General features: G+C 44.7%; 5 protein-coding genes across 5 annotated transcripts in view; 3 read left to right on the plus strand and 2 right to left on the minus strand.

The window, feature by feature from the left end:
* Positions 1-2: 2 nt before the first annotated feature.
* Positions 3-1,903, plus strand: LOC117136158. The gene has a single exon (XM_033296881.1). It carries the CDS (start codon positions 61-63, stop codon positions 1,873-1,875), a length of 1,815 nt encoding a protein of 604 aa, XP_033152772.1. The 5' UTR covers positions 3-60; the 3' UTR covers positions 1,876-1,903.
* LOC117136159 lies at positions 1,879-3,538 on the minus strand. Its single transcript, XM_033296882.1, has 3 exons — positions 2,450-3,538; positions 2,255-2,388; positions 1,879-2,202 (listed from the first exon to the last, which is right to left on the minus strand). The coding sequence occupies exons 1-3, from the start codon at positions 3,424-3,426 to the stop codon at positions 2,018-2,020; spliced, it is 1,296 nt and encodes a 431-aa protein (XP_033152773.1). The 5' UTR covers positions 3,427-3,538; the 3' UTR covers positions 1,879-2,017.
* Positions 3,539-3,778: 240 nt separating this feature from the next.
* LOC117136157 lies at positions 3,779-5,952 on the plus strand. The gene is made up of 3 exons (XM_033296880.1): positions 3,779-3,972; positions 4,037-5,094; positions 5,157-5,952. The coding sequence occupies exons 1-3, from the start codon at positions 3,858-3,860 to the stop codon at positions 5,808-5,810; spliced, it is 1,827 nt and encodes a 608-aa protein (XP_033152771.1). The 5' UTR covers positions 3,779-3,857; the 3' UTR covers positions 5,811-5,952.
* A 339-nt stretch (positions 5,953-6,291) lies between these two features.
* LOC117136161 lies at positions 6,292-7,409 on the plus strand. The gene is made up of 4 exons (XM_033296883.1): positions 6,292-6,760; positions 6,810-6,965; positions 7,034-7,201; positions 7,254-7,409. Exons 1-4 carry the CDS (start codon positions 6,698-6,700, stop codon positions 7,407-7,409), a joined length of 543 nt encoding a protein of 180 aa, XP_033152774.1. The 5' UTR covers positions 6,292-6,697.
* A 3,727-nt stretch (positions 7,410-11,136) lies between these two features.
* The window catches only part of LOC117138309, a 39,352-nt gene continuing 38,229 nt past the window's right edge, over positions 11,137-12,259 (minus strand). The window contains exon 4 of the mRNA XM_033300317.1: positions 11,137-11,188. Coding sequence (XP_033156208.1) covers positions 11,157-11,188 — 32 coding nt within the window. The 3' untranslated portion in view covers positions 11,137-11,156. The remainder of the gene's footprint in view (positions 11,189-12,259) is intronic.

Genomic DNA, 12,259 nt, shown 5'->3' on the forward strand with positions numbered 1-12,259 from the left:
ACTGTCCAAACCTATCGGCGACTGAAAAGGTTTGTTTTGTTGCAAGTTTATAAACAAACAATGGAATGCGTGCTGGACGAGGAGCTGCTTGCCAATATTAAATGTAGCGACCAGGAGGAAGAAGACGAGGATGGTGAAAGGATGGAGGTGGAGGAGCAGCTGCCGCCGGTCGATTCCACAGTTCTAAGTGCCTCCTTTAACGGAGATGACTCCGATCCGCTACAGGAAGCAGCCTGCAATTTTCCCTGGATTTTCGAGGACAGCGATATGCTGATGAACGAGGACCAACTGGCTGACGTGGTGCTGAAGAAGGAGGATTCCGCCAGGCCAGCTGCCCAGAAGCGAGGACGCGGTCGTCCACCTAATAATACCGGAAACTACACATCTTCATGTGGGCAGCTATGGAGCGTGACCAGGAGCCCAGATATTTCTGCAGATGATCTACCCCTTTTAGGTCAACAGGCCTGTGGCAAAGGACCCGCCCGAACAGTGTCCAATGCAGTGGAAGCGTGGATGCTGCTCTTCGATGATGAAATGCTGCGGTCTCTACTTCGCCATATCAATGAACAGATGCGTAAGCGAAGAACTGCCACAAGTGTCCAGAGGCCCCTAGACGTTGTGGAGCTGCGGGCATTCTTGGGTCTTAGCTACCTTTGTGGAGTGTTTCGAAATGCCAGGCACAATGGGCCATTGGATGAGCTGTGGACCCTGGAACTGGGCAATGCCATATTCCGAGCATCAATGTCGCTCGCTCGATTCGAAAGCATTTCCGAGTGTCTGGCGGGAAATTTCGGCTGGTCCGAGGGCCAAAAGCTCTGGCAGCGCCTTATAATCAACTGCAGATCCTACTACGGCTGCAGCAGTTGGTTGGCCGTGGATGAGACATTCTGCGCGGTGGCCAAGTCACGGATGACCCTCTGCTGTGATGCCAGGACACTGTATATGGCCAATGCAGTGGTAAGCAGAAACCAGAGATGTCCGGACAAGGATGTAGAACAACTGATCTGCGATTTCAAGACCACGGGAAGAAATGTTACGCTGGGATCACGGTATCTAAGCTTGACGCAGTGCGAACAGTTGGCGCAGCGGCAAATAAGCTCGTTGGGTAAGCTGGAGGCCAATTCGCCACATTGGCCGCGACAGTGGCCCACAGAATCACCCTTGTTTGGTGGCAGCTCAAAGCTCATTCCGCTCGATGGCGATGCGGTGTTCTGCTGCGGTCTTAGCTCCCAAGTGGATGCAGTCAAGGCATATGAGCAAACCTCAGAGGCCTGTCAGCAGTTTCACGAACTCTCCCAGCGCTTCAGCACAGCCCACGCAACGCCCGCAGCCTTGAGGAAGCAGATCAATCCTTTTCTGCAACTACTTCACTTTGTGCTCAATGCGGCTGCCGTGAATGCATGGATCCTGTTACGACTTTCGCCCAAAGGCGATGACGCTATGGAACAGCGCGACTTCCAGAGACAGTTGGGACTCTTTCTCACACAGCAGAGATTACAGCGACGCCTTCAGCGAAGATCCACCAGCACTTCGCTCGTGATGCGACTGCAGATCTGTGAAATCCTGGGCCAATCCAGTCAGCGGCTGCTCAGTGAGGCGACCGGCGAGGCGAAACTAACACACAGCGTAGGCGTGCTAACACCCGACAAGATGAGCCTGCCCTTGGGCATTAATTTGGCTAGTCGGTATGGCGAGAAGCATCGCAGGTGCAAGCCCTGCGCTCGAAACAAGCGTGGCACCAAATCCCGGACGCGGTGCCAACAGTGCTTGCAACATCGATGCGGCAACCACTTGATATCCCGCTGCTATGAATGCGTGGGCATTTTGCCTGGCCAACTGCCCGAGGGCAACATGGTGGATGAAGGGGCCACCTGAAGATGGATATTAAATAACATTTATTGAAGAGACGCTACATTCCTTGTGGGGGCCTAAATGGGGATGCTTGCAATATTGCTCAATGGTGCAAACACTTGTGCTATAACTACGATGACAACGGCTTAACGATGGAAACTGGGGACTAGAACTTGTACTGGAAGGACTTGGGTGCCTTGTACTTGCTGGCCATTCCCGAAGAGTCCACAGGATCGCTCTGGTCGAGGAACAGACTGAGGAACTGTTCGTTCTGCAGCTCATTTAGCGGCATCTCTAGTTCACTGCAGGATTTGACAATCTCAGCGCAGGCTCGCAGGTCCTTGCGCATATCTAAAACGAAACGGTTAGTTACACAATATTCGGTGGTGTTGCACAGACTCACATTGATAGTTGAAGAGCAAGCTGAGGCAGCTGGAGCAGGCCGAACGCTGCTGGTGCTGCAAGAACGCCTCGATTAGTCGATGCACCGCATCAACATTGTTGCGAGCCAGGAATGAAGAGCACAAAGAACTGGCTCTGCAAGGAAGGTTACATTGGTATTCAAATTTCGGGATTCAAAGAAATTAAAGCTGCTTACCTCCTCTCCACTAGCTCTTGCAGCTCCTTGTAGTGCTCAAACAGTTCCGAAGCCGATTTTTGATCGCAAAACCAATCACTAGCGAAGCATTGCTTCCACACACAGGCCACCACAAAGATGTCCTTGTGCTCGCGGTGAATGGCACGCGCTACCTCCAGTAGCGACACTAGCACCGCCTCACTCTTCTGGGCCAGAGTCTCCTCGGAAATGGTGCGGAATGCGGTGCGCGCCATCCGCCTGCCCTCCTCCGAAGTCATGCTTACCCCGTATCCGCGATGTAGCGTCATCAGGGCCACGTCGGCGTTACCATTGTTCCACAGGGCGATGGCGCGGAAGGGCGCCAGATCCGCGTAGGTCTGTGAGAAGGGGTGCTCCAGCTGCCGACAGGTCTCCGCCAGTGCCTCCAACTGCTGGAGCTTGCGCTGCGCGCTCAGATACTTTAAACAGGACACGAAGACCTCGTTGGAGGGCAACAGGTTGCAGCGGATGCACTGACGGATCAGGTAGAGAAAGTCCAGCTTGTTCTTGATCTCCAACGTGGCCATCAGCAGGTTGTCCAGCTGCGCCTGCGACAGGGATCTGATATCCAGTCCCAGTTGTGGGGAGCGCAGCGCCTTCAGATCACTCATCATGCCTTTGGACATAAGACCCACGTTCTGGCTAAAGCTGGTGGACGTACTAACAGTCTTTCCCTGCGTTCCCACATTGCAATTGGCGTCCGTCTCCAGATTTCCGGACGATGGCCGCTTTATCAGGCTGTCGCGCAGCTCTTCCCACTTCTGGGTCTTTCTGGTCACCAAGTCGTTGGTGAAACAGTCCATGGGATCGAGCTGTGTGGACTTGGTACGTTGCCGCTGCGTTCCCGGCCACAAGAAGGCCGAGATGTAGTTTTGGAAACGCTGCAGGCCCTTGGGTGAACCGGGTGCTCCGGCCACCGTGGTGGTGCCGCTGCTGGTCAATCGCGTCAGCATGGCCATGGCTTTGGATCACCTCCGCGTCCTCCGCTCTTCTAGGCACGCCTTCTTTGCCTCGCTTTTGTGTCGGATTGTATAAGTTGTGTATATTTTTTGTTTTCAACAGTGTTACCGTCGCTGATCCGTGTGAAAATGCCATCGAGGAATACCATTATTACGAATTCTAACTATTTTTCACTGAAATAAACTCGCATACTTTGTTTCACAAATTATTATAAATGGAATGCTGCATATAATTACAAATTGAATTTTAAGTAGAGTCATTTAAAAATCCTTAAATTTGTATGTACATTTAAAGTTCTCCCTAGGTGGCAGCCCCTGTTTCCTATAGTTGGCAACGCGAACGCGAGTTCACCCAATTTAACAGTCCGACAACGCTTCCAGTTAGCCAAAAATTGATTTCATTTCCGAGAAAACTTGAAAACGCAAATGAAATGGCCAGCGATTTTCCTCCTTCAGTCATCCGTATTTGGATGGACAAGCTGAAAAAGGGCGTTGGGCTGCCGGCGACGGTTCTGGAGCGTTCCCTGCTCAATTTAATGAGTGCAGGTGAGTGAACCATTAAATGTCCAATCCATAACGTTTGTCTCAACATCTTAAAATCCATCTTCAGGGGCAGCCAGTTTGTCGGTGAAAAATGCCACGGAGCAAGGCATACTGGTGGCCAGAGCAGGCGGCGGACGGTCCAAGCGTCTGACCCTCGCCTTTTGTCAAAAAGTGAGCCGGCTGCACAGCTCACCAAATGATCCGTTTTGCTTCGAGTGCCATTTGCCCGGAGTCGTTAAGAAATGCATATCCTGCGTTCGCTCCTTCCACGAGAAATGCCAGCGACAGGACCCGGAGAAGCCCAATTATTCAGTGCCCTCGGACAAGGGTCAACCCTACCAGTTCCCGGTCAACGAATCGGACGATGAGCCCCTGAACAACACTCAGAACTTGGAGATCCCCCAAACGCCAACGCCCCTGCTCGATCATAATAGCAACATCGATCAGACTTTGCTAGCTAGTACGGATTTGCTGAAGCGCGAGAATATCGAGTGGGACGACGACGTCTTCTTTGTGTGCGAACAAAAGGGCGCGCGCCAGCGAAAGCTGCCCAGGATCAAGGACGAGCTACAGAGCAGCTTGGATAGCGATGAGGGCAGCGATCTGGAGCGCTGCACCCACTGCCGTTTGCTCGCCCTGGCCGCTCTCCACAACCCACCGCAACTCGACAAGCAGGAGCTGGGCTGCCTATTGAAGTACTCCTGGGACCAGCATCACTCCTGGATCTGTATGGATGTGGCCAAGTACATGGCCAAGAACTGGAACGAACGCGACAAGGCGCTGGTTAAGCGGCTCCTCTTCAAGACAAAGATTTTGGGTCTGCGCGACATCGAGCAAAACATAGCGGCGGAGAAGTATACGTACCTAACAGAATTCCTAATGGATCTGCTCGATCTGCAGCACAACATGGCCGTGTTCTTTGGGCCGAAGAGCGTTGAGTACAATGCCACCAAGTGGCTGATGAGAGATGTGACGCACGACATCCGAGAAATCCGTCTTTGCCCCGACTGCTTCAGATATTCCAACGAGGCCAGCCAGTCGGATCTCTGGTTCGCCAAGCCATGTCTTCAGCGGCACGAGTTGGTATTTGCCAAGCAGGTGGGCTCACCACCATGGCCTGCAAAGGTGCGTACGATATTATCATTACTATGTATTACATAAATACATAAATATAATTTCTTTAACAGGTGATGAAAGTCTCCAAGCGTCAGCCCATCAAGTACGACGTCCGCTTCTTCGGTGGCACACATTCCCGGGCCCTCATCTCAGAACGTGATATTACTCCCATCGAGTCGGACATTCAGTCGCATATCAAACCACGGAACTCCCGAGCTCTGAGCGCTGCGATAAGAGAACTGCAGTGTCATATGATGTTATCCCACTATTCCGCCTCGCTATTCGGCTTCCATGCAGATCCCACCGTTGCCGAGAATCTCATTCAGGTGGCTCTATCCCACTGCACGGAGTCAACGGAAACGAGTGCGTCCGGCAAACGAGGACGCCCGCCGACTCCAGCCACTCCCGGCGCTGCAAGGAGGCGACGGCTCAATAACACCACTTCTAATACCTCATCGCCGGTGCCCATTCGTGGGATTCCTGACTCCGTAGCATATGATAGTCTAACCGCCGAAGTACTGCAGGCGAATAACGATCTCCTAAAGTGCCGGAGAGAGCTCTCGGCCACGCAAAGGAAGCTGGCTGAAGTGAAAAGGAAGCAGTGGTGCTACTATTGCCTGGATGAGGCCGTTTTTAACTGCTGCTTCACTGCGTCCTACTGCAGCGTGGAATGCCAGCGACGTGATAAGAGACGCCACCAAGCATCCTGCAAAGTTACTCATTAAATTAAGACTGCAGACGAAAATGGAAACTATGTCCACAGTGATAACATCTCGTTTCCTACCATCCTTTTGTATCAAATGTATCCTTTCTTAAGATATACTATTTTCAGAAGATAAAGAATGTTAAACTTGTATTAATGAAAAATATTATTTAGTCATTTAAAAATGGCGCCTTTTACGTTCTTATGATGGGCAGCACTGTTTCCGCTAGGTGGCGCCACTTAATCATAATTATCCATATTCCTATTATGGTTATAAAAAACAGAAAAAAACGTACAATATTTGAAAGTGGGCGTGAAACTTACTTATAATTGTTATTTACATTATAAAAACTTGTTCCTACCAAAAAATATTATAGTGGTTATTATTTTTTGCGAGCTGTATCATAATAACAAACACAAATTAATGTTCAACAATTTAAATGCCATTTGCACAATATTTTCGTTGCATAATTAAAAAATTACCATTAAAACACATTGAACAATTTAATGGCAGTTCTTTTCTCGATAAGAACAATCGATTAGAATTATTATCTCTTTAAATTCATGCTTTTTAACTGCTCTAATCTGGAATGGTTTTATTCGATTCATCAATATTTTAACCATGTTCGAGCTCTGTTTTCCCGCCGTCGTAACACTCATATTGATGAAAAAAGTTCCATTTTTAGATTGACAATACTTCAATTTAAACTTCAAATACTTCTTCGCTGAGCCAATATTTCAAATTTATCTATTTAATAAAGTGCGGAGGAAACAAAGACAGAAGAGGCGAATAACATAAGTGAATAGTTAAGTTTATACCTTAAAAAGGAAATAAAAAAGCAAATCCAAAGTATCATTATTTTAAAAAGAATTGAACGCCTTATTACTGTGTATAACTAAAAGAATAAAATGGCAATCAAGCTGAAATTGTGCGTTGCATTTCAGTTGATTTGTATATATTATCTCACAGAGGTAACAAATTGTTATTACTGAAATGTCATATTTCAAAAGCTTCTTTTAGGTTTATTCCCTAGTGGAATTTTCAAACGTACAGTTCGAGTCTCTGGATAAAGACTTTGCCCTATTTGAATATTGCTATCTGAAATCTGTGAACCGATCTTACAAATATGTTTCCCTCAAAGTTAAACTACTAAAGATACCCATAACCAAAATTAAGGTATAATTTAGTAAACTTATATATTTATACTTAAGCGAATAAAATAAGTTACTGTTTTTTTAATTCAGGTGCAATTTGGTCTCTATAAACGTTTGAATGGCTATAAGCCTTTTCTCTACAATATGACTCTTGACGGGTGCAGATTTCTCAAATCGGGAAATCCCAATCCGATTGCGCTGTATTTTTACAATCTCTTCAAAGATTTTTCCAGCACAAACCACACGTTTCCCTATAACGTAAGTATACCAGAAGTTGTTAAATTAAATATTCATATTACATTCATTTCAGCATGATATTGTGCTGGATAAGATGTCGTATCATAGTATAAATTATAAGCTCACCAAAATTCTACCCTTTCCGGAGTGTAATTATAAGTTTGAAGTGCATTGGATAGCCTACGAACTTGATCGAGCTATAACTACGTTCTATTTGGCATTTTCTTGATAAGAAATGGCTATCAAAAGTCATTTAACAAGACTCCAAAAAAGAAAGTAATTTACAAGACGAGTTTAAAAAAGAATATAAATGTAAAACAATCTTTGTAAAACTGTTAAATTATTAAGCAACAGGAAAAATAAGAGAAAACGCTAGAGTCGAGCCCGTCGACTAACACATACCCTTTACTCAGCTAGCGGAAGTGCGAACGAGAGTGCGAAAGTGAGAGAAGCACTACACTACACTACTACACTGAAAAAACATTTAAAAATTTGACAAAAGGTGTGGGTTTTAGTTTGTATTAGGGCGTGGCGACGACATTTGGAAACAAACTCTCTTTTTACCCGTTACATACTTTGCATCGAATCTAGTATACCCTTTAACTCTACGAGTAACGGGTATAACTACGTAATGTTCATGCTACCATTATGGACAATTACGCTCTGCCAAACGTGTTAATGCCGGCAAACGAAGCTGCAGACAGGCAAAAAGTTCAGCCGAAAGGTCAAATCGAATTTGCGGTCCGCTTAAACGGGTTCAATGCATATTACGAGTGCAGGCGAGCATGTGAATGCATCGGATACGAGGCGGTTTGCCTTATGAATGCCGTTGAACGGCTATCCCAAGATAATTGATTTATGCCGGGTTCACGAGACGCTTTTGGGGGGCCAATCCCGCAATGGAAATGGCCACAAGCGTTGGCACCTTGCGCTGCCACAGATAGAAATACATGGCTGTAATAAATATTTCACTTAGTGGCGGCTAGCTAGCATCAACACACGATTTCGGTACTCGGTACTTGGTATTCTGCTACCCAAAATCGGAAGTCACGTTTAAGCGTTTTCGCTACAAGTTTCACACAGCGGATGATTGATGAGCCAGGTATTACTTGTATGTATCTATGTGAGCACGGAATCTATGGTCATTAGGGTTTCCTGGTGTCTATCTCTTCTTTTCGGCTCGCTTAAATGCACTTTCGCCCTCGAAATAGTAGATCTTTTCTGGGAATATTTCACCCAGTCACTTAATTAAGCCAATAGTTGAGTCCACAACATTCTCTTCCATTTCGCTTTTAATTTGGAGCAAGTCATTGCTGTTTGCTGGCCAAATATTTGTTCAACATTTTTGGCCTGTGGCTGAGATGTGAAACTCTTGCGTTTCGCAATCAAAATCTCTATCAATATTTGTGCGAAAAATTTGACAAAGTAAAGCTGACACATTCCAGTGGCAATTAGGAATAATATTCTCTCGATTTGCTGAAAATAAACTTGGCTTTTTCTCTTCTCTCCTGTCGTTTCCAATTGTGTTTTAATTATGTGCAAACTGCAGCGGAGTTTTCCGGAAAATGCCCGGGCGCCTATTAAAATCTCTAGGACATGACGACGGCATATTTTTCATCAGCTCGTAATCAAATTAGTCGCCTGCTAATTTTAACTGCACTAATTTGTCTGCGTCACGAAGGGAGTTCTTCCTTTTCCGCAAAAATTGAAGTTCTTGCTGCCTATCTCCCACCTGCCAGCTTGTCAAAAGGAACAGGACTCCAAGGAGTTTTGTGACAGGCTGAAGGATTTATTGGCCCGAAGTTGCCTGCCTGCCTAAAATCGCCCAAAAAGTGCAGGATCCTCTTAATTAATTTCCTCGCGACAGGCGGAGTTACAGCAAAAACAGGTGATGAGATATTTCGGGAAAGTGGGGAAAACTTTAATGGTTAAGTGCTTAAAGTACATCTGTTTAAGTCCGGAAAATTTAAAGCTGAATAATATTTTTTTTATTAACAATTTATATAGATACATATGCATTTTTTCCATTTCGAAAAGTCTTTTTCCTTAGTTTTTCCCGGCTTTTATTGGCCAGCTGCTGCCAGTTTGAAGTTGCACTGCATCCGCTCCTTTTTATCCTTAGCCTTGCCTTGAACTTGACTGACCATTGCCAAGGATACGCTTTCCTGGCCAGACGCCCACCCATCCTGCCCCTTCAGCAACAGCTGCTAGGATTTAATTTGGAAAAGGGGGATCCTGCAGTCCAGACAGGCCATGAAATGCATTTTCTGCCGCCAACATGTTGAAAATGCTGTCGCTTGTACAATTTTTGGCATGCGACAAATATTTCCCACCAAAAGGGGAGCCAGAACTTTAATTTATGGCCACCGACAAGTGCAACTGCACGCCCCAACGACAACAATGAGCAATGAGCAGCATGCAACATGCAGCACACAAGATACAAAACTGCACAAAACGAGAAGATTTGCATTTTAGCAGCCTAGCCAGCCAAATGCAAGTTAATGAGTCTATTATGGGCGCCCAGGAGACGGATGGATGCCCATTGAGAGTTGGGATGAAATTTGTGGGGCCGTGTAATTAAGATGTGTCACTTAGCCACTCGGGAATTAAGTCACAAATCTGGCAAAGTGTCGGGAATTATGCTGATTTTATGTTTCCTTTTCCCAAATATGCGTCATTTGGAATTGGTAGGGGGGGTACGCTCTTACATAACCGTATCGAACTTTGAAATGACTCGCAGTCCGGGTGAGTGGCCCCACATTGCCCCACCCAAAGGCCGAAACTTCTGATCCGCCATCAGTGAGTCAGCCTGGCGACCCTGTCAAGTCATTTCCTTTTGTTCTTTAAGCCAATTTCGCGGAACCCAACACTCAAGTGTCATTGGCCAAAAGTTTTGTGGTCGTAAACCCAAGTTGCAAGTTTAGGTCAAAGCTATAAAGAATATTTGGGCAAAAAATTGTGTTAAGGGAAAATATTTGCCGTTCAATCATATTTATAAATTTGACTCCAGTTCGAAAATCCAAATTATTATGTTACGCATTTATGAACCAAACGCCTTTTAAGATTGGCTTTTAGTTAACTTATCTTTGCACTGTCAAGAAACTGAAATGCCAAACTATTTCCATTTCCTGTTTTCGCTCCACTCATGCAACTGCAACTTCAGCTTTCGAATTTCTTTTAAAACCAATTATCAAATCATGTCGCTGCCGGCTGACAAACTCATTTATTTTGCTCCCTGCACTCAAAACTGAGACAGCCCCACATGCATCATACTTGCACTTGGTGGGGATCTGGACGTGGATCGCTTTATGCCACTGGAAGTCCCCCAATCCCACTCGAAAAACCCCCCTCTTTTTAAAAGCAACCTAATTTCGCTTTCGTTTCCACTTATGCTTTTCCACCTCACACGAAATATTTGTTTTCCTTGGGAAAACTTCGATTGCCTTTTCCACAGATCCCTAACTCATGACCACAATTTACAACCACGACCACGACCGAGACCCAGATCCACATCAAAACATCGAAGAAAAAGTGTCAAACTGTCAGCAGGGCCCAAAATTAGCATAATTCAGTATCCATTGACTCGATTTCAGGTTCACGAAGATATTTCCAATTAATTTTAATGTGTGACAATTATATTGTTGTTTTTTGGGATATTCCCGCGCAGCATATCAATTAGTTATTCTTATAAGAAAATTTCTAAGAAAAAGAATAAGTGGTTTATGTTGCATAAATAATGATTGATTTAATGATTTTTTAGATTTTAAATTTTGTAGATATATTAATTTTTTCATCTTGGCTTGCTTTAACAGAAAAATACTTAAGTTGAACACTTATTTATAATGTAATTTTGCTTTTGACACTTTTAAAATTTGCATTAAATGCAAGTGTTCTTATAAGAACTCAATTTAATTTTTAGCCAGAACTCGCCTTTTCTGTTTTTCTTAATACTCCCAGCCTTGCATAATAGAGTATATTAGATTCGCGGAATAGTAACAGTTTCCGACCCTGTAAAGAACATATATATTATTGATCAGGATCACTTGGATGGTAATTACAATTATATTAAATGCAATCTCGAAAAGACTTTTTTCCTATTTCTTGTACTCCCTTGGACTCCTTCTAGCTAGTTAAGGGGTATCAGATAGTCGAGGCACCCAATCCAAGCGTTCTCTCTAGTTTTTGCACATTCAATTGATTATTTTTCTGTAATCCCCACCACTTTTTTGTTGTATTTTCTCGGCAATTCGTTGGCGCTCAAAATACATCAGCATAAATCATCAGCGAATCTCTGGCAAGCGCCACAAAAAAAAATGGTACAAAAAAAGGAGTGGAAACAAGAAAAACACAGCGACATATTAAATTTACAAGTTGATTTTGATTTATGCGCAATGGGCATATGGACAGGCACACAAGCCGAGATTTGTTGTCTGCCGACGCTAACTTAATTTAACTTACTTTGTTGTTGTTCTCACCGGTTCGCTGGCCATTGTTGTTGCTGCCAGTCGTTGCAATTTGCTGCCTGCGTCGCCTGTCGCCGCCAATTAAGTCGGGAAATGGCCAACCATTTTAGCCGTCTGACAATCAAAGTGGTGGAAATGCATACTAATAATAGTAAGCCCTCATTAATTAGGTTTTTATTAAACTACTTTAAGATCAAACTTAATTGTATCACTTCTAGAAAATGATAAAGCATTAACTATCTTTTAGGTAAATATTCTGAACTTCCTGATGGCACATAGTTTCTTGAAACAAATAATGCTCTTGACTTAGTACATAATATCTTTTCCCTTATTAGTTAAAACAAATTTTTTAGAAAGCGATATGCAGTGGAAGTCTTTAGTGAGAAGAACAATGGTTCTACCAAGTTAAACTCGATAACCTTTTATATATTTAAGCAATTTCCATGTCCGAAGTGCATGCCTTAATTTATATATTACCACATACAGGCTTAATTCACTTAAGCGCCTTTTCGTGTCGGCACCTAAAAGCTTTGAATGGGGAGCACATCCGAACCATCCGAACCAGAATCCAAATCACCATCAGTCGCCGCGTTTTGTGGGTGCCCAGAAGTTGCCC

Source organism: Drosophila mauritiana, chromosome 2R, assembly GCF_004382145.1.
Source record: "Drosophila mauritiana strain mau12 chromosome 2R, ASM438214v1, whole genome shotgun sequence".
Classification (NCBI taxonomy): domain Eukaryota; kingdom Metazoa; phylum Arthropoda; class Insecta; order Diptera; family Drosophilidae; genus Drosophila; species Drosophila mauritiana.

Coding starts and splice junctions, on each gene's coding strand:
- LOC117136158 (XM_033296881.1), top strand. CDS start 61: ATGGAATGCGTGCTGGACGAGGAGCTGCTTGCCAATATTAAATGTAGC.
- LOC117136159 (XM_033296882.1), bottom strand. CDS start 3,426: ATGGCCATGCTGACGCGATTGACCAGCAGCGGCACCACCACGGTGGCC. Junction 2,389..2,449: donor CAAGAGCTAGTGGAGAGGAG/GTAAGCAGCTTT, acceptor CCTTCCTTGCAG/AGCCAGTTCTTTGTGCTCTT. Junction 2,203..2,254: donor CTTGCTCTTCAACTATCAAT/GTGAGTCTGTGC, acceptor GTTTCGTTTTAG/ATATGCGCAAGGACCTGCGA.
- LOC117136157 (XM_033296880.1), top strand. CDS start 3,858: ATGGCCAGCGATTTTCCTCCTTCAGTCATCCGTATTTGGATGGACAAG. Junction 3,973..4,036: donor GCTCAATTTAATGAGTGCAG/GTGAGTGAACCA, acceptor ATCCATCTTCAG/GGGCAGCCAGTTTGTCGGTG. Junction 5,095..5,156: donor CACCACCATGGCCTGCAAAG/GTGCGTACGATA, acceptor TTTCTTTAACAG/GTGATGAAAGTCTCCAAGCG.
- LOC117136161 (XM_033296883.1), top strand. CDS start 6,698: ATGGCAATCAAGCTGAAATTGTGCGTTGCATTTCAGTTGATTTGTATA. Junction 6,761..6,809: donor GTATATATTATCTCACAGAG/GTAACAAATTGT, acceptor AGCTTCTTTTAG/GTTTATTCCCTAGTGGAATT. Junction 7,202..7,253: donor ACCACACGTTTCCCTATAAC/GTAAGTATACCA, acceptor CATTCATTTCAG/CATGATATTGTGCTGGATAA.